This window comes from Petromyzon marinus, chromosome 2, assembly GCF_048934315.1.
Source record: "Petromyzon marinus isolate PM22_M1 ecotype Great Lakes invasive population chromosome 2, UKy_Petmar_22M1.pri1.0, whole genome shotgun sequence".
Lineage (NCBI taxonomy): Eukaryota > Metazoa > Chordata > Hyperoartia > Petromyzontiformes > Petromyzontidae > Petromyzon > Petromyzon marinus.
In genome coordinates this window covers 7,184,503-7,209,986 of record NC_133668.1, presented here as the reverse complement: position 1 = coordinate 7,209,986, position 25,484 = coordinate 7,184,503, and the positions used below count along the sequence as shown (strand labels likewise).

The 25,484-nt window shown below is 48.5% G+C and overlaps 2 protein-coding genes across 4 annotated transcripts; one reads left to right on the top strand and one right to left on the bottom strand.

Moving 5' to 3' along the window:
• Positions 1 to 5: 5 nt before the first annotated feature.
• Positions 6 to 10,750, top strand: RDM1 (RAD52 motif containing 1). Of its 3 annotated transcripts, none has more exons than XM_076069241.1 (7): positions 6 to 334; positions 2,813 to 2,986; positions 3,810 to 3,932; positions 5,530 to 5,692; positions 6,790 to 6,882; positions 7,637 to 7,710; positions 8,068 to 10,750. In XM_076069241.1, exons 1-7 carry the CDS (start codon positions 227 to 229, stop codon positions 8,572 to 8,574), a joined length of 1,242 nt encoding a protein of 413 aa, XP_075925356.1. In that variant the 5' UTR covers positions 6 to 226; the 3' UTR covers positions 8,575 to 10,750. The 3 variants fall into 3 exon arrangements, with proteins under 3 accessions (XP_075925356.1, XP_075925357.1, XP_032821492.1); XM_076069242.1 differs by having other exon boundaries at positions 15 to 334; positions 8,236 to 10,750; XM_032965601.2 differs by having other exon boundaries at positions 35 to 334; positions 9,793 to 10,750.
• On the bottom strand, positions 9,033 to 24,670 carry FTCD (formimidoyltransferase cyclodeaminase). The gene is made up of 14 exons (XM_032965588.2): positions 24,508 to 24,670; positions 21,040 to 21,223; positions 20,396 to 20,524; positions 19,721 to 19,809; positions 19,116 to 19,295; positions 18,044 to 18,181; positions 17,052 to 17,183; positions 16,397 to 16,458; positions 16,150 to 16,276; positions 14,257 to 14,418; positions 13,808 to 13,851; positions 12,203 to 12,341; positions 10,934 to 11,029; positions 9,033 to 10,033 (listed from the first exon to the last, which is right to left on the bottom strand). The coding sequence occupies exons 1-14, from the start codon at positions 24,664 to 24,666 to the stop codon at positions 9,935 to 9,937; spliced, it is 1,740 nt and encodes a 579-aa protein (XP_032821479.2). The 5' UTR covers positions 24,667 to 24,670; the 3' UTR covers positions 9,033 to 9,934.
• Between the last annotated feature and the right edge of the window lie 814 nt (positions 24,671 to 25,484).

Below are 25,484 nucleotides of genomic sequence, written 5' to 3'. Positions count from 1 at the left end.
AGTCCAGGAATCGACGAGTTTAGAATTACGCGAATCGACTTACGCGAATCGGAATCGGTGCGCGGGCGTTGGCGGGAGATTTTATTTTGTCGTCGTCGCCGCCGCCGCCGCAGCTGCAATCCCCGTCGCTCGCCGAGGGCTCGCGGTTCTGTTGGGCTTCGACCACGGGGGAATCGTCGGGCTTCCCGGGGGGGCGTGGGGGGGTCTCTTGGAGCAAGGCATCTGGATGGAGGAGTCGCGTCTGGAGCTGCTGCGGTTCGCTGTGCCCGCGGAGCGCAGCAAATCTGTGCGGGTGCGCGGGGTCCCGAGGGCCGCCGGCGAGCCGCCCGTCACGGTGAGGGGGCCGCACGGCTCACCTCGTCAACAACACCGCGGTTGAACTCACCTCGTCACGCGATTAGAATTAAGTCACCTCGCCGCAGCGTTGCTGTTCAACTCTTCCTCGTCGCGCGATTTTAGTTCAACTCGCCTCGTCACACCGTTACAATTAAACTCACCTCGTCACGCGATTATAGTTCAACTCACCTCGTCACACAATTATAGTTCAACTCGCCTCGTCACACGATTATAGTTCAACTCGCCTCGTCACACCGTTACAATTAAACTCACCTCGTCACAGGATTCTAGTTCAACTCACCTCGTCACACGATTATAGTTCAACTCGCCTCGTCACACCGTTACAATTAAACTCACCTCGTCACACGATTATAGTTCAACTCACCTCGTCACACGATTATAGTTCAACTCGCCTCGTCACACGATTATAGTTCAACTCGCCTCGTCACACCGTTACAATTAAACTCACCTCGTCACACGATTATAGTTCAACTCGCCTCGTCACACCGTTACAATTAAACTCACCTCGTCACAGGATTACAATTAAACTCGCTTACAACTCACCTCGTCAAGAGTCGCATCACGACTACACTCGTTCACAACTCGCCTCATCACCACTCGCTTGGTTAATCCCTCTTACCCTGACCCAGTTAGACTCCACAATCTTCAAACTCATCGCCTTTACAACTTGACCTCCTCGCTTGTCACCCAGCCGCGCCTCTTCACAGTTTTTTTACATCCTAGCCTCAGCATCGCTCACCTCTTCACGATTCGCCTCGTTACAACGGCTCTCGACGAAGACCTCTGGGAGTTGCTTCTTTAAAGCAAGGGGGCTGCTGATAATCTGGCCGTGTTGGGGTTGAACATTCTGGGTTTCAGATGTGGTGTGCGTGATTCGTCGTGTGGCGTTGCGCAACTTGGCAGTATTGGCGGTATTGACCATGAAAAGTTGCGCGTGACAGGGCCTGTGGTTTTGATTTTGGGATTGTAAAGTTTACACAGCTCAATTGCCAAGCCGCATTACATTTTTGTTTCCATTGCGATCAGATACAATCTTTTCCCTCACTGCGCGAGCTGCAATTCGGCGAGCTCTGTGCACGCCTCTGGGTCTAGATTAACTAATGTCCTATGCTTGATCAAGTTAGAACCCTTAGGTTTCTCTTGGAAATTCAACAATCAATCCCAAAGACCTTTTTAGTTGCATGGGAAAGTTGCAAATTTTACAACTTAATTTCCAAGTAGGTTTTACCTTTGAGATTTGACCATACTGCTTGCTGGTCTAGTTGCTGAAGTTGAGGTGGTGGGTAGGGGGTGACCCCCAGGACCGATTCAGATATCACTCGCCAATGATCTTAGCTGTGACTTAGGAATTGAATTCTGGTCACCAGGTTCAAATATCAGTGCACTATCCACTGCACCACTGCTCCGTCCCATTCAAACATCACAGGTAATTTCACATCCTCTCATCACCCACGCATGTACACATTTTACACATGGTAGTCATGAATGTTAACACTGGCAGAGCCAGTGGGGGGTGGGGTGGCACGTGCCCCCCCCCAATGATCCGATCGAAATGAGGGATTTCGATCGGATCATTGGGGTTTATTAGTAATAAATCGGCATTTTGCGACCCCCACGGCCACTGTGTAGCATATTATTATGTGCCAGGGACTCTATGAGATGATAGGACGATAGTCTGAGTCCATAATTGGCAATAAGTAACGGCAAAGCGGCTCTAAGTGACTTAGAATTGTGCGCAGTTGCGTATACAGTACACGACTTCCCTGAAGGCATCGACACCTTTAGCGAGTGCGATGCCGATCACACAACACGGTTAGAGTTCGACCCTCGATCGATGGCTGCGCCATCGCCGCACACGCGTCCAATAAAAAGCAAGGGACAAGGTCCTTACTTACGAACAACTATCATTTTTCATTGCTGGAGGGGTTGCCCCTCCTACCTGAAAATCCTGGCTCTGCCATTGAATGTTAAGTGGTATATTTATGTCCGAGAGTCTTTAACATTATTTTTCCTGTAGATGGCAAACTTTGGTAAATCCCTGCAGAAACCTTTGGGCAGCAGCGGGAATCTCACCATCAACGCCATGTTTATTGACCTGATAGGAAGCGCACCAACCCGTGGTCCTCCGTTATGAATGCTTGCGATTGCATTTGCTTGCGAGCATGCGTGTGGGTAAAGGGCGAGGAGCAACGCTCACAATAACGAGCAGAGCGGTGCGGCTAAAACACAGCACAGGAGAGTGAAGATGGTGCAGATGGTGCATCTGCCAGTCAATTCGGTCACCAGGGTCTGTCCCGTGAACCTCCCCCTACAAACGAGCCTTTAAAACTTCACGTGACCTCAAAGTGCACTGCAGCCCAAGCAACGTGATCATGCCACCACTGCCACTTGGTGGAAAATAAAAACTGATTGCATGTGTGTCTTGCCTGCCACTGACCATGCCTGCGTACTACAGACGGAGCTCCATGACCTGTTTTCGATGGTGGGGCCCATCTTCTCGTTGCGCCTGACGGATTCGGGTGAGCGGGACGGGTGCCAGCAGGCGTTTGTGCGGTTCTACTCGTTCCGTGATGCCGCCCGCGCAGCCCGCGTGCTCCACCGCAGACCCTTCGCTGGCAGCATCCTGCGGGTGCGGGTTGGGACCGATGCCACTCTCCAATTGTTAGCCCCTTTGTCCGTGAAAATAAATCTACCGGATTATTCCTTTTTTTGCTGAAATAGTTTTTTTCACATGTAACAAACTACGTGTTTGCAGTGGGTTATAAGTTTGAGAGATGACATGTTTAAGCCACATTTTTTTACGTGAATGGTTTATGTAAAATTTTGCATTTAAGAAGAGGAAATTATAGCTGGGAGACTTGCAATTAACTGACTGATAATTGTAATCGGTTGCTTTTTTGTAGTTGATTTCTTGCATGCGTTTAAAATTGGCAGACATCCTTCCCAAGGCAGAAAACCCCCTAATCTACTAACCATACCCAGCGTGATTCGGACGATGATGCTGATGATATCTCCAAAAACTGCCACTTAGCTCCGGTCCAACTTGTGTTTAATGAGTGTCCTTGAAAAACTTTATAACCATACAAATTTCATTATCCACAAAGTACGCTTCTCTTAACAAATAGACTTATTAAGTAGATGGAAAAATATGACCTTTATTATGTGGCCATCTGTGGAGAGATGATACAGTAAAAACTATCAAGAGTGGATTGTAAAGTGTCCCATTAAAGTTAGCATGGTTTATCCACGATGTGTAAACCTTAAGTTCCCAAAAAAATAGTTCCGTAAAAGACACGCGGGCATCTCTCTCGCATCTTTTTTTTAAGAGCGTGGCCACGGGTTGTTACTGGACTTCCGTGAAAAATAACTTTATAGCTCATCGGATTCCTCCAGTATAAAAGTAAATATTCTGTGTTGCTTGTTGCCCAACGCTGGTCTTCTGTGCTCCACAGGTGCAGCAGTGTGTCGACCACGCCAGGGATGTGCTGCGGGAGCTGCCACTCAGTCGCCAGTACTGCTGCAACCTCGCCAACTACTACTTTGGCTTCAACGGCTGGTCCAACAGAATCCTTGGGGTTGGCACACTTCTCCTCCCTGTGCACACGGCTCCCTACGATGCACGGGACAGATATAGCCCACGCCTCAGTAGTAGGCCCCATGAGGCCTACTACTTTGAAATTGCCTGCAAAGGATATTTATCAATCACTGCAAGCATTCTATTTTATTCTATTTCAGCTTTATATAGCCCCCTTTCCAGGGCACTTTACAATGCAAGCATGTTAACCATGCTATGCATGCAGCGATTGCATGTGGGCACAAAAATAAACTCAAGTTGTCTTGAGCCATTTAGCAGTATCTGAGTCAAGTAGTGTTCTGTTTGAGAAAACCTCCAGCATGATTGCATGATTGGCCACACTCGTTGAGTAATAGGCCATCCATTTAGTAGGTACGCAATAATCTGTCAACTTGACTCCTCCCCCCCTCCCTGTACGCACGTGTATTTTTTACACCCCCCCCCCCCCCACCTGCGTACATACGCTTGACGTACCCCCCCCTCCCCCCGAATCCTATAGAACGGCCGATATTTAATCCACGCAGAAACGATCAAGGATTAATAATATTAACGTCTTTAAAGAAACAGTCCACAGCTGGTTGCATTAAATCGTTAAGTTGCGTACCTTGGCCACTTATTTTTCTGAGCTGCGCAATAGCTAGCAGTCAGGGGTACGGTGGCATACAAGTGACACCTTTCCCACAGTCCTACTTCTCCTGGTAGTACTTGTCTGACAACTGAAGAAACTGAACTGTGGCTCATTTGAAGGCCAATGTACACAAATTATTATCGAGCCTTCACCCGCGCCCCCCCCGTTTCCTGTGCTGTGTGTACGTACATTGTCAGTGGACCCCCCATACACAAGCGTACACAATTGGGTTACCTCCCCCTCCATGCGTACGTACTAAATGGTTGGCCCCTAATGGAGTGGAATATTTTCGACCTGGCAACACTTTGTGTCCAATGTTAGCATGGGCATTCACTTTTGCAACTGCAAGGACCTCTTTCAGTGGCAGAAATGAGACTCGAAGAAAATATTTCGGAAGTGGCACATTTTCAAAAAAAGTAGCTTATTCCAGAAAACTAAATTGATTGCATGTAAATCATGCTTTAATTCTATGATTAAATGTATACGACATTACATATATAGCAAGAATGATTATTTACAATGTCATTTGTGAACAATCTCAAAAAATGGACTGAAATGCAACCATGTAAAAAGTACAAAAAGCCTCTTTTGCCCCCACGAGGTGTGTGTGGTGTGTTAATATTTGGGGAGCGGTGGTGTCATGGTTAGCGTGCTGCACTACGAAGCTGGTGATCCAAGTTGTATTCCCGCTCACGGCCAAAACTAGTGATGATCATCTGAACCAGTTCTGGCCATCTCCTAGGTCAACTCGGCCTCAAATGAGTACCTGGTGTGATGTGCACACAGCATCACTAGGGAGACAAAAGCGGCCAGGTGTGGTGCTGGCCACTCACCCCCTCGTGTGCCGTGCCTGCCTTCATAGGTGCTCGCTGACAGCACTTGTCCTTACAGTCTGTTCAGGCTATACAGGGGATTTTTTGTTAATGTTTGGGTGCCCCTCTAAAGGAATTTGACAGTGCCATTCTTGCAGAACTCGGTGAGCAGAGGAACAGCTGGGAACACAGTAGTGAAAGGTGATGCCACGGAGCCTGTCCTCACCGTGAGGGCCGTGTGTGCCGTGGAGGTGCTTGTGCCCGCGTTCGAGATTGCTGCGCGCGGGTTTGGGGAGGACGAGGAGAAGGTGCAGAACCAAGGTGTGTCCCACTTGGCGTTAAGGCCCGTAAGGCGCTCGCACCGTCTCGTCTGAACAAATTTCAAGAGGCAAAGCATGGACACTATCAGAATCGGAATCTTTATTTATACCCGAAGAATCCGTTGAGCTCTAAAGCTCTTTTTCACAGATTTTGAGTAGGGGCAGGTCAGAACGTTACAACAACAAACAATACAAGAACAGGATAGGAGTGCGAAGTAGAGGAAAGGTAAACAAATCACTTAAAAATATATATACAAATACAACTATTTATTTTTTATCTTACCAGGTAAAGCCCAAATAGCTATTCGGGCCTTTTCAGAAGTGACCTGGCCACAGGTGATCGCTCAACAAAGTGGCTTATCATGTGGAAGTGTATCCATTTGAGAAAAACATTTAATCATAAGCCATAATCCATTCCTGAAGGCTTCCCCAAACCGCTTCTCATAGTCCTGCGATGTAACACCTAGCCACCTGCACACAAGCTGATTTCATTGCTCCATCTCCACGATATACATGCTGTGGTGCCAATTCCCACCTATGGTTGCTTCTCCCATTATCCTTGACCATCGACCGTACGTTTTTATTTAGCAGGAATGTATATGCTATTAGGGCACAACTTCCACTTCCCGATTTGGTGGTGTATTTTACACAGCACTATGTGCATTGAGTAGCAGCTGATTTGGTGAGGGAGGTTTTTAACCCTTTTACGTTCCTATGACGAACGTGTACATCATAAGTTTTACTTTAGATTCCATTCTGTTGAGGTACACGTATGTCATTGGAACGGAATTGGAAGTAAAAGGCCATGCAAAAGGGTGTGGCACAGTTTGGCGCTAGCTATCATAGATTGTAGTCATGCCACTACAGATTCAGAATATTTATTGATACTGGAGGAATCCGATGAGCTGTGAAGCTCTTTCACATTGCACCGCTGTCTTTAAAAACAGCGGCGCTATGCCACTCTAAATAAAATTAACGATAACCGCTTGCGTGTTCTGAGATTCAACGGTCAATGGGACCCACCCCAGCAACTTGCAGCCATCTCGAAACATGAAAGGGTTAATTGGGTACATGTGTTAATGCGTGATTTTTCTTCAGCGATGGAGCGGACAAAGTTAGCAAAAATAATGAAGATGGCAATGGACAAAGCCCTCTCTAACGCCTTCAGCAAGATCATCATTCTGCTGCCAGGTACTGACCACAAGATCGGATCTTTAATTTAAAGCCACGCACCTCTGAAAAGCATGGTTGGCTATGTACGGTGTGAAAGAAGTTCCAACATACTGTACATAGTTTAACACGTAGGCTTTCGCGACCAATATTATTCATAATAAAGGTTTTTGGGTTAGATCGCGTTTATTTATGAATACTGTACATGTACATACGTACATACATGCAGATGATTTGGAGAGTCCACAAATTCTTACCGTTATTTGTCAATCGCTGGAGATTTCCGGGGGTGGTTGGAAATCAACTTAACCCGGAAGTCCGTGATTGTAGCACAGGAAGGTTGCCATGCTGCCGTTATGCAGCTCGCGTTGTTCCGTGCACTGTGATTCGAATAACGCCGCGAAGGAGAAAGTGCCAACAGAAAAAATTTTGACGCTGGCAGGACACGGCGATGTACCCTCATTTTACCCAACACGTGCGACCTGTCGATAGACCAGTAATAGTGGTCATGTATTAAAATGCGATCACCAATTTAGGAAAAGAGTACATAATTTCAAATATATTTAATTGTTAACGAAGTAATATGAATGGACGAAGGCTGTCTTGTAACTTTTGATATGGATAGACCCTTAAAGATGGGAGAATGCCTATGAAATTACCTCCAGGTTATTTGCATTGTGACGTAGGTGTCTATTGTTCACTCCGCCATGATCACTTAAACTGCGCAGATGGTGAAACATTACTTATACTGCATGTGCATGTGTACTTCCGCCAGAAACTGGTCCGATCGCAGCGCTCTTGGATCCACGGATTGATGATTGTGATGACCTCGCTGCCGACCAAGAGCTGGTGAGAGCTGCTCGCTTGCCTGTGAAAGTGGAAATTTGCGGTCACTGTGCAGATGGTTTGGACCTCCTGTCTTGCAACATCCAATTGCCATCTCTGTTTAAAGTTGGCAATAGGTAAATGTACAGCCCTGCAATTACGTATTCAAGCAACTGCTGGTGGAAGGGCCTCCGCTAGATTGAGCTCTAGAGCCTCCCCTAGTCGGTAATTGGCCTACTCTTCCACGCTGGCTAGACATATTGAAAGAGGTGGGAGTACCCCCACACTTTACCCCATCACACGCGAGCTGTCTATCGCTTATACGTGATGTACCCATTTAATTATTCTGTTATGTGGACGTGCATGTGCATGCATGTGTAGTGTCGTAGGTCTCTTCTTCTCTCCCCCGAGGCGTGCGGGTGGCATGCGGCGCACACACTCAGTCGGAGACGAGGTCGTCGCAGGAGGCACCGTCTCTCTTTTATTATGTTCACACCACCAACTCCGGCCTTCTTTTTCACGACCACGCTGCCGTACGGCCCGGCCCAGACACCGCCCTGTCTGCGTTGCACCGACGGCGTCGACCGAGACAGCCAACGACTGTCCGGCCGCGCATTGATCGGGCGAAGGCGGCGACGACGACAGAGACGAAGAGACGAGTCCACTCCCAGAACCGACAGCCCGGGGCTCTCGCTCTCCACTGCTTATATTCCCCTCGGCGCGGCTTGGCTCCGCCCTAGCCGCGCCTCCCTTCTCGAACCCACCAGAGGGTTCCAGGGGCCTCCCCACGAGGTCTGCCGTGACCCTTGCCCCAGTTCCTCCGCCTTGCCAGCACACACACACTCGTGTATATGCTCAAGGGCGTGTGCGCTAAATGTCCACCTCTAGTTGCTGCTGCTGTACAGCAGTCGGCGCTGTGTCACTACACATGTATGTTGAACCGTGTTAATCCGAGGTGGTGGGGGGGGGGGTCAAATTTTAAGAAACACGCACCATTGTTTCAAATGCCGCTCCGGGAGATTGAACTGGCGAGATGGATTGCAAGTCCCGTGTGCTAACCATTACACCACGGCGGCAATATTGCACCAAATCAAGACCACTAGACTTTGAGCTGCACACAATACTTCACTGTATTACATGTATCGGTCTTAATACATGTATCGGTCTTAACACGTGTGTAAAATAGGTTCACTGTTGTTTTTACAAGCCGCTTGCTATATTTGCACAAAGCTTTTGAAATGTACTGTCCTTGACATGCCAGTTGTGTATTATCACACTTTGCTCACACTGCTGCCGAAATACACTGTAGTTTCAATTGGACATAAATCATTTATTGACACATGAACTAATGTCAAATATTTTATTTTCCGTACGTATGTGGAAACCAATTTATATCTGTTTCCAAACACACCCCGCCACATTGACACTTATCCGTCGGTATTTTATTAACAACAAGACACTTGAGCTATGTGCGCACGGTGGCTACTTGTAGCAGCATAGCTGGTGCCACCAAATCACATACTAAATGAAGTTCCACAGAAAATGGAAAATAAAATCTAAAGCTACATTAAAGGCAATTAGCCTCCACTCACAATTTTGGATGCGTAGACGTCTTCACATTCCACAGAAAACATTCTCAACCTGTTAAGTTGCTGAAGCAGTAACAATTTTTCACTCGTATCTCATATGTATTCAGGCATGTAGCTGACAGTACGTATAGAAATGTGATGTGTATCGGCGTAATTACGGGACCTTGTTATTTTGTGTAAGCTTCCATTTCTACCCCACGATATTCACCGCCCCTTTCCCCACGTATCGCCAACACTGTGTTAATTGATGTATGGTACAACTTTGCTTATCCGACTTGCTAGGTATGAAGCTACAGTCAGATCGGATATGAAAATGCCTCGTACACAAGAGTAAGAACACTTAATTATATTATAAGATCAGATTTGTGAACATCAATAGGAAATGGCAGTCACACCACGCACAAATATTGCACTGGGTGTGGGCTGTTAATTGGTCAGGGCGGATACATGATGGTCAGATAGGTGACATTGTACTGTATTTGACTTTTAACCCTTTCAACAAATGAACCCTTCCTAGGAGCTTCTGTGATGAAGTTGACAAGCCTCATGTGTTCTGGAGGGAAGAAGGTGCGGCGTGCAAGCCTGCCTGCTTGACACCACCGAGTTCGACTCCCCCCCCCACCCCCCACTGCCCGAGCACCACGGCCGTCCCAAGTCGCTCACGCGAGTGAGGATGGCTCTCGGCTTGACACCACGTCCAGGATATGGGCGGAATTTTCACGAGCGCGGGCGAGCAGCCGCTCCATCTTCTCTCTCACCTGTAGGGAGGGAAGAGACGCACACGTGCGTGCACGGGATCACGCTTGCTCAGCGGACACGAACGTTTGCGGCGTGCGTTGGTGTTACATTTCTGACGTCGTGAACCTCTGTTACTGTTGCCTCAGCGGAAAATTACAAGAAAATATTCCTCCCACAGTTATATTTTTTTATTTTTTCCGGCTAAGCTTGAAGCGTTGTTTGCACGAGCTGTCTGTCCATCCATCCATAATGGGGGGGGGGCACTATGATGTGTCAAAACATGAACCTGTAGATTGAAGTTATGTTGCTGTTAGCGATTTAATGTTTCATCACGTTCCCTGTTTTAATCAGTAAAAGGAGTATACAAGTTAGAAATGCTTTTGCTTTGCTCGTCCAGATTGTGTCCAAATAAAACGGCAGCACTTTAGTGTAAATTTTTTATCCGAGTAAATATTTTACATATATATTAAATAATTGCATTAAGTTAACCCTCAGCAGTAAAGATCGCATTTACGCAACTTCAGTTGAAAGGCAACTCAACAGTTTTGGATGATAGTTCAAGGAGTGGACGATCTAACTTACATTTTCGAAATATTTGTATCTTGCAGACTTCAGACTGCTCGTGTGGTAGGACTAATGTATACAGATTTTGTTATATCTTGCGTCTTGTACAAAACGTTTCATTTTTTTAATGAACCTGTTTCCAATTAACTACAAATATGTATTTCCTTCCTGAATCCAGGTGTTTTTTGCTTGATCTTCAAAGCTGCTTACTTTTTGCCTCCAGACACTTCAAATTGCGTGCCCGGAGAGCACGCCGGGGTTGTGTTTCCACTGAACTTAACGAACCCTTCAATAAAACCATAGCACGGCCGCGAGTTGGAGGGGGGGGGGTTTGACCCTAGCGCCTGAGCCACAACCTTTGTCTTAAAGGACTCGCTGTGGATGTCGGGGAGGTTGATGAGCACGTTGTAGTAGGCACCCTCCACGCCCAGCTCCAGCGCCTTGACCCCCACCTGTGTCACGCAGACTCCAGTCAAACTCCAGTCAAACTTCGGTCATCCTCGCAGTAGTGGCTTCTCGCTGGCCATTGAACAAAGACGGTCACCGCATCGTGCCATTTTCAGATGCTCTTCTGCGGCCGTCTTGAACACACCCTTCCGATATTAGGAAACCACTGGAGCTATGCACTTTTACATCTAGATTGAAAACTAATTTCTTCTTCTTTGGTTCTTTCGGTAAAGTCACGTAGAATGATAATAAAATAATAAATTGATAAAATAACACAATAATATTCTCACGACGTTTCGGCCACAATCAATTTATTATTTTATTATCATTCTACGTGACTTTACCGAAAGAACCAAAGAAGATGAATCATTGCAGTCACGAAAGCTTTAAATCGAAACTAATTTCTTTTGAAGTGCTTTTTTGTGTTCAGTTTGTCCTTCCCCCGCACCTCAGATTAGCACGGTTGGCTACATACAGTGCAAAATAAGTTCAATATAGATACACCTAGAGGGGACCACCGACACGATATATCAGTACCCCTCAACTCGTCCCTCTGGTAATTGTTACTCTGCAGCACCCTCTTTTTAAAACCAGGATTTCTCGCTCGTCTTTTTTTTACAAGCACAACACCCTCAAGACCGATTCACTGGGACAGGTTTGGGGTAGTCATTCACGGCAATAATTGTTGCACTGTTTTCTACAGTAAATGATTTAGTATCCAAAATGTCAGCAACTGGGAGGGAAACTTTCAATTAGATCACACTACAGGAGGTATCAATGACTGCCCTGAAGTTGTGTAGTCTATTGATCATGATTCGTAAAATGCATGTTCAACAAACTTTATGATGAGGTAGAATTCAGTCACTGGCTTAACTTGCCAAGTTGCGTAAATCGTTCATTTTTTGTTATGACACCACTATCGTGTCACTCGTCTTCCACTGGGGCGACGGGTTGCATAATACACTTATGAATTGAGAGACCTGCATCGTGATACCTCAACTGAGTTTGGGTGCTCCCCCCCCCCCCATCAGTGCGGTATGGTGAAGAAGTAGGGGCAGGGATTTCCCAGGACTAGTTCAGAGGTTATCGTGAAATATGGCCAAACAAAGAGCTGTACATTGGTATGAATTATTATCCATCTGATCATGGTCTGCATCGTGCCGTCAAGAGGTGCGTGCCTGCACGTCGGATCTGCAGGCGTAGTTGCCGTGCGCCGCCAGCTCCAGCATGAAAGGCCACGCGTCGTCGACGCGCTCCGCCACGGACAGCGGCACCGCCACCGCCTCGGCCAGCGCCGCCTGCACCTCCTCGTTCCGCCTGCACGCTGCCCGGCACGCGCGGGCCGCTCTGAGCAATCGCGTCGCTGCTGTCGCTCGGCTCAGGCCATCGCGTTTCTGGGAGACTCAACAGGGGGGACTCGTGGAACTGGCAGCCCCTCCCGTACGGCAGCCTCGCTCGCTTTTGCACTCGTCATGTCAAGGTTGACGGACGTAACCATTTGGCCGCTAGCGAAAGTCAAGATTTGTTTGTTTAACCAGGCGAGAACTCGGGTGTCCAGGGTAGTCTCATGTACAAGAGTGGCCTGCAGTCCTGCCCACAGCAGGTGGCCTCTGGCATTGGCCCTGTTTGCTTGCTCACTCACATGCTCCACTCACTGCAGAGACCCCACCCACTATTCGGATAACCCGTCTGCCCGTATCATGAGTCTCGCATCGGGCTGCCACCTCCACAGACCAAACCTGGACATGTTTCCCCATCAGCCTAGGTGACCTCCGATTTGCATGGTTGGCTATGTACGAAATAATTCAAATTCTTACTACCTCAACGCAGATGCCAATTCCCAAACTGTTGGGGGCAAAAACCGAAGCTGGTTGTATCCAGGAGGCCAGAGAATGTTAAGTTGAGGAAAATCGCGATATTCAAAACCTTTGGAGCACAAGACCAGCCTTGCTGAAACTAGGATTGCACCGGCATGGCTTGAATAATCACTGGAAATTATTATGAAATTGGAAATGTTAAAATAAATTCACAACTTGCAATTACAAAACCTCTTCCCCATACCCCTGCTGTACAACGATATTTAATGCAGTCAAGAAATGTGCTGCTCAAACTTGTGCGCGTAGTCCAAGGGCCAGAGCAGAAATTGGTGCCAGCTAAAGTGAGAACTTTATTGGCACAGATATATATTTATTTAGCAAATAACTGAGTTATGTGAGAACCCAGTAAGTTTTAATGGTTATTACAAATCGCTTATTGGCAACGTAAAGTAATTGTAACCACAAGTTGTGTATGTTGAACTTCTTGAGCACCGTACGTAGCCAGCCGTGCTAAATCAGAGGTGTGGTACCACATGAGGTGATTACCGAATTTCCCCGCATATAACCCGCAGACGCATATACACCGCAAAAATAGCGTTTTGTGTCAAACAAATTTTAGATAGCCCGCACCTCCATATACCCCGCATGCATTCATATCTTTAACGTCGTTACCATGAAAAAATTTAAACGAGTCATGGTTGGCTATGTCACACGTGTAAAATATTTTTGGGATAGCCCGCACCTCCATATACCCCACAGGGTCTTGTTTTGTTTGTAAAAAGTGGTATACCCCCGCGGGTTATATGCGGGAAAATACGGTATACCACCACCATGTGGTACCGATCAATGAAATATCTGGTCTGGGCTCGTGGATTACAGAGCACAGAGAAGAGGCAAACAAGACGACTCTTGAGAGGGCAGGTGTGGAGGGGTGAGAGGAGGGAGGGGAGAGTTAGGCCGTCTCACCGTTTACGCTCCTTCTCCGTGCCCCGGGGTAACTTTAGAGCCGCCTAAACGCCATGGTCGAACACGCACACATCATCAACGTCGTCAGCCAAGATCAATCCACTGCTGTATGAAAGCCTCTCCAAGCGAGCAGACACTAATCCAAGCTCAGTGAAAACCGAAATGCTATTTTGTGTTTGAGTGAATTCAGTCATTGGTTAGATTTAGAACCCGGTTTAATAATGGCCAGCTGAAGCCTGGATTGGAATTCAGTAGATAAGCAGGTGAGGGAGGTGGGGTGAGGGAGGTGGGAGCGGGGTGGGTGATGGAGGTGGGGGGTGGTGAGGGAGGGAGACGGGTGGGGGGGGTGAGGTGGGTAGACGGGTGGGGGGGTGAGACGGGTGGGGGGGGTGAGACGGGTGGGGTGGTGTGGGAGGTAGACGGGTGGGGGGGGTGGAGGATGACGTCACCATGTAGCGGTTAAAGGCGCAGGCGTCGGCGTCCACGGCGAGGGAGAGGAGTCCCATGGCCTCGTGCAGAGGAGCCGTGGCTCGTCTCACCACCTCGTCCACCTCCTCGAACTGCCGCTTTCCGTACGTCATGAGCCCCACCATGGAGCCCAGCGCCGCGCCCTGCACACCAGCGGTGATTGATTCGACGTCGAATGTTGAAACCGGACCAGAGTTTGCTGATGAATTCAATGCTGCTGAAAATTAGGGCCGTAGGCCTGATGGGGTGTCTAAAATGTCTGGAGGGACAGATATGGGAAAGAGGCTGTCGACGTATATATATAAAAGGCAAAGTTGTGAATGTGTCTGTTCAAAATGTTTAGCGTACTTCCCGACATGCAACAAACTTGAAATTTGCCACTGGGATTTTTTGCATGCAGCGTTGGTGTACGGTGCTTTTTTCAGTAATATTTTGCTGTTTTTTTTCCCATGGATTTTCTGTTTGCACAGTCACGTAGTCACTTTAAGATGTTTTCTTGTTCATGTTTTTGTTTGTTGTGGTTGCACCCGATTCAAGAGCCGAATGGCTCACAGGGCTATACCAAAATAAATAAACTGAAAAAAATGTGGGTACGTTCCAGACTGTACACCATGCAAAAATTATAAAAAATACACTTTTTTTTAGGGGGGGGGGGAGCTCAATAATGCATCTATTTTTTGTACGGCAAAGTGAGCTGTGACGTCAAATCTGTCACGTGACCCACACACGTGGAAGCGTAACGCATTGTAGTGTAGCGGTTAGCGCGCTGCGCTACGAACCCGGCGACCCGAGTTCGATTCCTGCTCACGGCCACCACCGGTGACGATTATTTTAACCGGTCCTGTGCCTCCCCTAGGTCGACTCAGCCTCAAACGAGCAACTGTTGTGGTGTGAACATCGCCACTGGGGAGACAAAGGCGGCCGGGTGTGGTGAATCCAAGTCCCGGGTGAAGCCGGGTAGTACAGCTAGTTTTGTTATATTCTCTACAACTATTATTTTCTGTTATGTAAATTTAGCAAAGTCGAAGACCACCTGTGCAACCTAAGACGAGGCTTAACCATTCCTTCGACTACACCACCAAACACCACACCCCACACACTCGCCACCACATAGCACATCACCACACACCACCAGCATACGCCACAAGACCCCCCCCCCCCCGAACAGCCTTTTAACAGACTGTTGGGGCAAGTCCCGTTAGCGAGCACCTTTGATTGCCGGCACGGCACACGAGAGGGTGCGTGGGTGGCCAACACCACGTCCGGCCGCCTTTGTCTCCCTCGTGGCGATCTTTACACACCGCATCAGGTACTCAGTTGAGGCTGAGTCGACCTCAGGGTGGCTCATGACCGGTTCAGATAATCGCCACTGGTGTTGGCCGTGAAGCAGCAATTGAACAGCTCGCTAACCTCTACTTTACCGCTGGAGGTTTTGACTTTTACATCTAAACTGAAAAACGATTTTTTTTAAACTACTTCTTGTTCTTCTTTGGTTCTTTCAGTAAAGTCACGTAGAATGAGAATAAAATAATAAATTAATAAAATAACAATAAAATTCTCACGACGTTTCGGCCACAACACAAGTGGCCTTCAGGTGAAAGGAACAGCTCTGTCGTCCCGACAGGTCTGTTCCTTGTGACTTTACCGAAAGAACCAAAGAAGATGAATCCTTGCAGTCACGAAAGCTTTAAATCGAAACTACTTCTTTGTGTTTAGTTTGCCGTCCTTCCCCCGCACCTCCGCTTAGCAAAGTTGGCTACGTACGGCGCGAAATAAGTTCAAGATACACACACCACCACACACTATCCAACTCCACGGCACACTACAAACCATACAGCACCACACAGTGACCACCACCAGACACCACCCCACACCATGGAAGCCACGGCTGCCGCCACGGAGCCGCCGCCTGGCGCGGGGGAGCGCGACCCGACGCTGCTGATGAACCGGTGCAGAGGCAGCGAGGACAGGGGACCGCCCTCCAGCGCGCCCGTCATGTACCTGGGCCACGCACACACACACACACGTGTACACAAGTGTGTGAGTGTGTGTGCACACTAGCTCACGCGTGAGAATGTCTGCGGTGGTGGTGGTGGTGGAAGCGATTTCTGCGGTACCAACTCTATGATCCTCTCCTTGGCGTTGAATGGGGAGATTGAGTCCAGCCCCAGTCGGTTCACGACCTGTGCCCCCATTGATCATTAAATTAGCAGTCAATCAAGTACAGCAATCAATCGATCAAGAAATCAGTAAAACGATCACGCAATCAGTAAAAGCACACAATGTGTTTACTCGGTTTAATCCATGGCAAACTGTCCAGCGACATTCCTCTTATCAGTTCACTGTTTAACCTGGTGACTTGTCTAATGATATATTTTATGACTTTAGAAGGTCTATCACGTGACATTAGCGACTTACGTAGGTTGTGTGGCAACATTTTTCCTGCCTCAAATCTAAGGGAAAATCTTTAAACTCAACAAAACCGATCTAGAAGTGAGATCTCGGATCGAGTTAGGACCTCTGACCTCACAACATGGGCCCCTCTAGGCCAGGGGTCGGCAACCTAAATAACAAGAGGCACTTTTTTTGTCGAATTTGGTACAAAACTCAACATTTCAAGAACCGCAATGAACGCAAATACATAGGTACGTACATAACGTCACGAAGCAGTCCGTAAAGGGCCTCATACGGCTCCGGAGCCGCAGGCTGCCGACCCCCTGACTCTAGGGGTAAACAAAACACCCTGTGGCGTGGCCATCCCCGTCACGTGTCTCACCAGACGGATCTTGTTCTCCTCTTCGAGGACGAAGAGGTGGTCGCGCTTTATGTAGAAGGCGGCGCTGGTGAGCAGGGCCTGCAGGGGCACGAGACCCACCACCTGGGAGCCCACGGCCGCCACGCACAGCTCCTGCATTCCACACCGGCCGTCACGGTTCGTTAACCCTTTCCCATTACGATGACGTATGTGTACATATGCGCACGTCTTCGGTTTTTCTCTTCTCCAATTCCATCGTGGGAACGGAATCGGAGAAAAGAAAAGCGAAAGTGAGCATCACTTTATTGGTAGCGAGGCTCCCCACAAGGCCATGCGGGAGGGTGTGCGTGGCACAGTTTGGCGCCAGCTCTTGTAGAGTGTGGCCGTGTCGCTGCAGGTCTCTGTGGTGACAACAATGTCTTTAGAAACAGCGACGCTCTGCCTCTCTAAATAAAATTAACGCTGAACCACTCGCGCGTTCCGAGATTCAGCGGTGAACGGGACACCCGTCATGCAACTCGCAGACGTCTCTAAACGGGAAAGGGTTAAGGCTGCTACATTTCTTGGAGGCTTATCCAGGACACATGGTGGTCCGTCAGCCCCGACCACTTTCACATAGATCTGCCGATAGTGAGCGGTCCCGTTCCTTCTGACGCTGATCTTGCCAACTACTCATAGGTAGTGTCGTAGTATCACCATCATCGGTGTTATGGCGATACGACGATATATCATACGATACTAGGACCACGATAATAGCATCATCCATTTGGCAAAATTGTAGTGATGGTGGTGATGGTACTGGCGGTTGTCATGATGTGGATGATAGTGGTGGTCATGGTTTTAATAGATATAACAATACACAAAGGTGTGCTCACACACAGCAGGACTCCCATCACGCCTTGCACGCTCGTCATGCGACCGCCACATTGCATGTACAATGCTGCTCTCAGCCTTGCCTCAACCATCAGCTCGTCTTTGCGTGTCGTTAAAAATCTATTTGTTTCTTCGCTCACCTTGGCGTCTTTGCACACCTCCTCGTAGACCTCGTGCATGGGTGTCACTTCGTGGTCCAGGATGTTGGTGGACACCTGGGCCAGGTCTTGCTCCTCCAGGTACCACCCGATGGCCTGTACGCAGCGCAGACGCCCGGGCTGGGCATCCACGTGGGCCAACAGACACACATCAACAACCGCCGGTCACCACGAGGTGGTTGGGGTGGTCGACCTTGACTCGGCATTTGTGCCAGGCTAGGAGCACTCTGATGCAATATTTAAAAAAAACTCGATGAATGTCAAAACATTTGTCATATCGCATTGGCAGTGGCTCACTGACAAAGTGATTGTGGGACACTTCCTGGTGTTTTGGCTAAGGAGGCAATTTACTGGTCTTTTTTTTCCTCGTGGTTTATCTCGCTGAGTGCAATTGGTGTCATGTGACGAATAATCCCTTCATATCTCTCTCGCAGAGCAGCACATGTATCGAGAGAACGCCCCCACGGAAGCGAATATCACCGATACGCCTTCCGAGATCCCTTAAAGTGACCTGATCCACACAGGATGGAACAAGCATTTTCTTCCACACTCACTCCGCCACACGAGGGTGACATTCGTTGCGTGACAGTTCAAACCAAAGTTGTAATTCTCAGAGCTGACCGCCCATATAGGGGCGCCACTATGGCGTGACTTAACTACCTCGGCTGGTATACAGGAGGTCATGGGTGCGATCCCGACCCTAACTCGTATATTTTACGTTTGCATGTTCTCCTCGTGGTCAAGTGGATTTTTCTCCTGGTTCTTTGGTTCTTCCCTCAGCATTTAGAATCAACATGCATTTAGAGTATTTGGCTGCTATACATTTACACACCATAAGCCACTTGGTTGAGCTATCGTCTGTGGCCAGAATACTTCTGAAAAAGAGCTACATAGCTTAGTGGGCCTTACCTGGTAAAAAATAAAAAAAATGTTTTTATGAGAGTAATGTTTTTCCCCGTGACCAAAGTTTAAAGTCTCAGAGCTGGCTGGGTAAGCAGGGCTTTTTTGAGTTTGGTGGCCACTCCCCATGACTCCGCCACTGCCGCCCTCCCACCTGGCTGGGCCCCCGGCCCTGCTCTCGCAGGTTGAGCGCGATGCGGTGCGCCTGCTCCTTGGTGCCCAGAACGTTGATGTTGAATGCAACGAGGAACTTTCTGGTGCCGGCGACGGTCGCCCCCCACGATGGCACCAGCGTCGCGGGGCCGTAGTCCGGGGCCCAGGCCGGGTCCTTCAGCTGCCGTGATGGCCGCCGCCACCACCACCACCGTCACCACAAAAGACAAAGATCCCCCGTATAGCCTTTAACGGACTGTTAGAGCATGCGCTGTTAGCGACCACCTAATGAAAGCTGGCATGGCACACGTGGGGGTCGGTGGCCAGCACGACCACACACACACACGCACAAAGACGTGAACATACACGCATGTATATTTTCTAAATTGTGCTTTACCACCTGCTGTTTGAGTTACTGTTTGAGAGGAATTTTACAAACCAACAAAAAAAATGTCTAAATTTCACTATGCAATTTGGTGCCGTTACCAAACAAAAAATCTAAACTACGAGTAAAAAACCCAACAGGTATACGAGCTGCTGCGGTGCTGGGGTTGAGGGCCGGGTCGTCAAGAGTGGGGCATCGCCATGCGGGGACGTTCTCCTCACCTTGTCTCCTAGCTTCTCGTACTCTCCAGCCCGGATGCTGGGAAGGGCCTTCCGATCGTCCTTTCTGGCTGCCTCTCCATACAAGTACACTGCCCAACGTGACGAAAATACACCACTGTGGCATCAACATCACCATCATCATCGTTATCGTTGTTGCAACGTCATGGCATTCTACTTTATATCCATCCACCTTCACCACCCCCCCCCCCCCCCCCAAGATCTGTTCTATCACATGGGGGACACGCAATCCCGCACTCACATCACCGGTTATTGCCTTATACGGTAAACGATTTTTCAGGAGGTGCGAACAGAATCAAACTGGCGACCCCCAGACGCTATCGGATTGCTCTCCAAACTCAACCCACACAGGTAAAAACTCGTTATTTTCAAATGTCCAATCCCTTCCTCTTTCCTGCCTATTCGTGACCCCTACATGTCCTCTGTTAAGGTCACCCATTCCTTGGCCCTTGCACGCTCCCTGCCATCTAAATCACTCTATGTTTGTTACCACTTTTGAACTATAAATATGTATGTTTAACTTCTTTCCCACCATATGTAGCAACCATGCAAATAAGATGAGATCCGCGAGAAGAAGCGTGGTGCGTGGCACAAACACCGATCACGCGCAAGCGAGTGAGCGAGCGGACGGGCGGATGGGCGGACGAATGGACAGACCGGGCACATGCAGCTCCTCGGCGAGCCGCTCCGAGAACTCCTCGGCGCAGCGCACGCACTCCGGCACAGTGACACCGCGCACCGGCACAAAGGGGCACACGTCCAGCGCGCCCAGCCGGGGGTGCTCGCCTGCCAGGCGAGAAGAGGCGGGTCACGATGCGGGCACAGGGTCACGGGGTTGAGCACTCTTAGCAGGCAGTAATTTGGGGCAGGGTTAGTGGGCAATGTTAGCGGGCAGGGTTGCGGGCAGTTAGAGTGGCAACTGTCGATTACTTTTCTGCCGAGGCAAAAAGTAAAAATACGAATAAAGAACAGGTACCAATAACAACGGGATGCCAGAAAACAATGCTGAATTCAGCTGGACAGCGGAGAATGGCAATTTGTGGATGTGTAGCACGAGGCTCGCAGGCAGCCCGACTGCCATGCCAACTCCTTGGGATAATCAAAGGCAGAAGGGCAAGGGGAAGACGAGGATAGACGTGGCGATGGGATGATGACATCAACGAGCGGACCGAGCTAAGCACGGGAACATCTCGAAAGCTTGTGGCAAGATTTTAAAATAAAATCTCGGAACACATTGGCCGGTACTTGGACCAGCGTTCCCGGAGCATCGCCACCCCCCTCCCACCTCCTCCCGTGCTCACCGCGGTGCCTCCGCATGTCGATCTTCTGGAACGCCACGCGGGCGGCATTGAGGGCCCCTTCCACGGCGGCGCTGGGTGGTGCCACGAAGGTATAGACGGTGCGGTGCGACGACTCCCCGGGGTCCACGTCCAACAGCCGGCATCCCGGCGTGCGCCGGATGGCCTCGGCGATCGCCTCGATCACCTATGCACGGGCAGCCGGCGCACATGCACGGATGTTGCATGGACAGCCACGGGGATGCTTGGCTGGAGGTTTTTCAGGCAGTGGCCTAGCTACCGAGGGTCCACGCCGTGCAGTTGCATCAGGCCCCATGGGCCGCAGAAGCCCATGTGCCCGGCTAAGAATCAAAATCTTTATTTTCTCAGAATCTTTATTTAGACTGGAAAAAAGCGATGAGCTATGAAGCTCTTTTTCACAGATGTCCAGATGTCTTGGTGCGGGTGCTCTGAGTACACGTAACGTCCTGGGTTATGCCTACTCCACACCCATACATGTTTATGTCAGCCTTGATCGATCACACCTGTGAAGTAGACAATAAAATTGAACACAACAACCACCAGATCTCGTTATGAATCTGGTGGTGCCCCATTTTATTACTTCTACCTGGGTCCATGCCACCCAAGCCATTCGCTACTGGCTGGGCTGTGATTGCCACTCTCAGATAACCCTCCACGTGCTCCTGCCTGCTTGTCCAGAAAGGGCAGTGTGGTGTAAATGTTCTGGACAATAGCTACACAACAAGGAAGGGCGTGTTGCGTGCCACTCAGAGAGTGTGGCATGAACCATGCTCAACATCATCATCAACGTTGGCATGAATGTGATGCCAGAGCGTTGATCAAAGGTGAACCTGCATGGACATGCTGAGCAGACAAGAGCCACTGATATTTTTTTGCATTTGTTTCTTGCCTACGAAAACAAGAAAACTATTCTCCACCAACAACAATGCAGTTCTATGCTGAGCTGGGGTCAAAACGTATATTTACGCCCGGATTACACATTAATTGTCTGTTTAATGTGGGTGTAGGCCAACCAATGTTGCTGATTGGCGGTCTGCAATCATTTGAACATTGGAAAATCGGCAGGCAGGTCTGTGTGTGTGCCCCATGTCAATGATAAGCAGAGCGTGGCGTTTGCGTGTAATCACCAGCCAGGCCAGACAGTGCCAGATCAAGAGAATCTGCAATCCACTGCGAGTTTACCCCAAGTTTATTTCTATGGAACTCTGTTAATGTTTCCTTTATTACCAACATTGCATTATTTGTCGTAGAATTAAATTACAGAAACCTACATCGCTAACATTTAACTTTCATGTAGTACTTAAAACAGCCTAAAGTAACCCAATAGCACTGTCGTACAGCTATTCCAAAGCGAGTGCCCTTCATTTTCACTGAGACATTTCGCAACTACCCTCTCTCATAAACTAAACTCATTTGTCAATGACACTGTGGGATTAAAAAAAAAAGTAAATGACAGGTGACGTTTCAGGCAATGGCCTTTTTTCACAGGCACACGGGAGAGAGAGATAATAGGTGTGTTTGAGTAACCTCCATGGCATACTATTCAAAAGACAAACTGAACAGACGTCCTTCAAGGCCGACATGAAGAAGTGCAACACCGACACCAACTCGTGAGAGACTACTGCCCAGGCTCGTCCCACATCGAGGAAGGGGCGCCGTGGCTAGGAGATGTTAACTACCTCGCCTGGTATGCAGGAGGTCGTGGGTTCGATCCCAACCCTGACGCCTGCTGCTGTATATTCGAAGTTTGCGCATTCTTTTTCCCCGTGCTCGTGTGGATTTTTATCCGAGTCGTTTGGTTTTTCCCTCCACATTTTGAAACATGCGTATAGAGTAGGTGGCTGCTATACATTTCTACGTGATGAACCTCTTCGTTGAGCTGTGATTTGTGGCCAGGTCACTACTGTGGGCCTTACCTGGTCAAATAAAAAAGTTTAGTTGAAAGTTTGCTGCTGATGCAAATATCTCAACAATTCAGAATAAGAATATCGATTTATACTGGAGGAATCAGATGAGTTATGCAGCTACTTTTTCACAGAGTCCAGTAAAGAGATCACACGACCACGACAATAGGGTGGGAAGGGGGAGTAAACCGCGTAAGTGGCAGAAACAACAACAGCGTGGTTCCAGACCGAATCAATAACCCAGGCGCCACCCATCCCCATCGGAGACACGCGGGCGGCACGGGCTACGGCTCCAGAGTCTGTAGATGGTTGGCCCTCCCTCATCAGCCACCTGCGGTGCCACAGATAAGACATTGATAATGGAAGACAATCATCGGCTCCGAGGGGTTGCCGAAGAGGAATAAGAATAGAAGCCTTAATCCAGTGTCGAGGTCGAATTGCAGTAACCCCGAATCGACCGGGCAATTTAATCTCCGTTCGCTGGGGGTGTTTCGTTGTGTTTATCGTTGCAGTGACATTTGTCCGGGTTGGGAGTTGGGATTTTTACAACAGATTAGCAGGGGAGGTCTGGGCAAGTTGAATGAGGCAAGGCGTCATGGCACACGAATAGATCGTTTCCTTGTCGGGAAAAAAACGTTAATAAATAAAAATACGCCATAACAATAATTCGCATTATTTGTAAATACTGACCTGCTCACAATATACCAATTACTTTTCATTAAATTAGAAGTGTATGACAATAATAACGGATAGATCAATTTGACCAATGTGTTGAAGGCATTTTACAAGCTTAATGGTTTTGTGCCGTTCATGTTTAGGCGTTTCCCCAGCGTCTCAAATCTGCTGGGAATTCGCCTTCACGTTGTGAATTAACAGGACGCAGTGCCGGATTATCCCAGTAGCAAAAGTAGCAAATATGTAGTAGCTACGGGCCCCGCACTTTCAAGGGCCCCACGCTAAATGCTTTCAAGCTATCAATTCTGGTTCAGTGATTCTGCACTTGCTCCATTACTATAGTACTATACTGCCTTCAACTTTTATGAACGACTGGGTGTTTAATGTTAGCGATTTGTCGTATTATCTGGCTGTATAGCAAATGAAAAAACTAATTACTATGCAAGTGAAAATTGGTTTTTTTTTATTTAGGGCCCCTTTATAACGTATGCTACAGGCCCCGCACTAGCTTAATCCGGCACTGACAGGACACCGTCCGGGGAGAGATGGAGCAACGAAATCAGCTCGCGTGCCGGTGCTGGATGGATTGTTGCATCGCAGATTCGTGAGATATAGCTACGGCATCAAGGGAGTCCTTTATCCAGCAGTGGATTGATCATGGCTCATAATAATAATGAAGAACGTGATTGTAAGTAGCAAGTCTTTGTGTGTAAATTCTCGATTGAGGTTCAACCCCAACAGTCTAACCAGCAGCATCGCGAGAATCGACAAGGCAGCCGTGCTCCACACCTCCGATTAGCGCGGTTGGCTGCATACGGTGCGAAAGAAGTTCAACATTATCCCCCTCCACCCCTCCGGAAACCTCGCTCACCTCCTGGTCTCTGCCCTCCGAGAAGTTGGGCACGCACTCCACCAGCTTGTCCATCGCTCCGGCCGGTTCTGTCAGTGGGACGACTCGAGGGGGCGAAGCTGCTGCTGCTGATGATGGAAACGCGCCCGGCCCACGGCGTACAAACTCCACGTGGTTCATGAATCTGTGCCCAATAAATACCCGGGAGTGGGAGGGCACCAAATGACCACATGCACAAACAAGGCAAAGACAAAGATACCCCGTTTAGCCGAACGCCGACGTGGCAAGAGCAAAGACAAAGGTCTCCCCGTACAGGCATCTCTCTATTTACAAAAGGGATGCGTTCTTCGTCAAAATAAGCGTGAAACAACATTTTGTCAATCGGAATGACTTTTCCCATTAATGTAATATTCAAAATTAAGGATGTGTTTCGGGCCGTCATTCCAACTCTACTCCGAACTTAAAAATATACACTTTTATCACTTTTCGCAAGACAAAAATAATACAACACAAACGATTGAATAATACGTGAATTTAAAAAAATGTACCTATTTCAGGGAACTCACCAAAAGATCTGCTGCATGTTGGAATGTTTGTAAAGGCGAAGTGGTGGAGGCACTGTTGCACACTGTCGCTTCTCGTTTGGATGATCGCACGGCACGTGGTCGTCGTGAAATGTCGCTGACCTGGAAATTCCATTTTGTCACGTCGAAAATTGACCATTATTTTAACCTTATGGCGAGACCCCGGGGTCCCGAATAAACGGAAGTCAAATCGTAATTAGTTAATTAACTTTTGGCGACTCCGTCCCACCGCGCACATCAGGCGCGGATCATTCTGTTGTCGTGTCATCCAAGCGCAGCGAGGACGAATGCGCAGAAGAAACAAAACTTTGATGAAGCGCATCGTGTAGAGCTTGTCTAGAGGAATATTTGCCGTGTCGTTCGCCTTCAACAGACATAAAATGACATCGCAACGCAGTTTATGCGAGAGCCGGG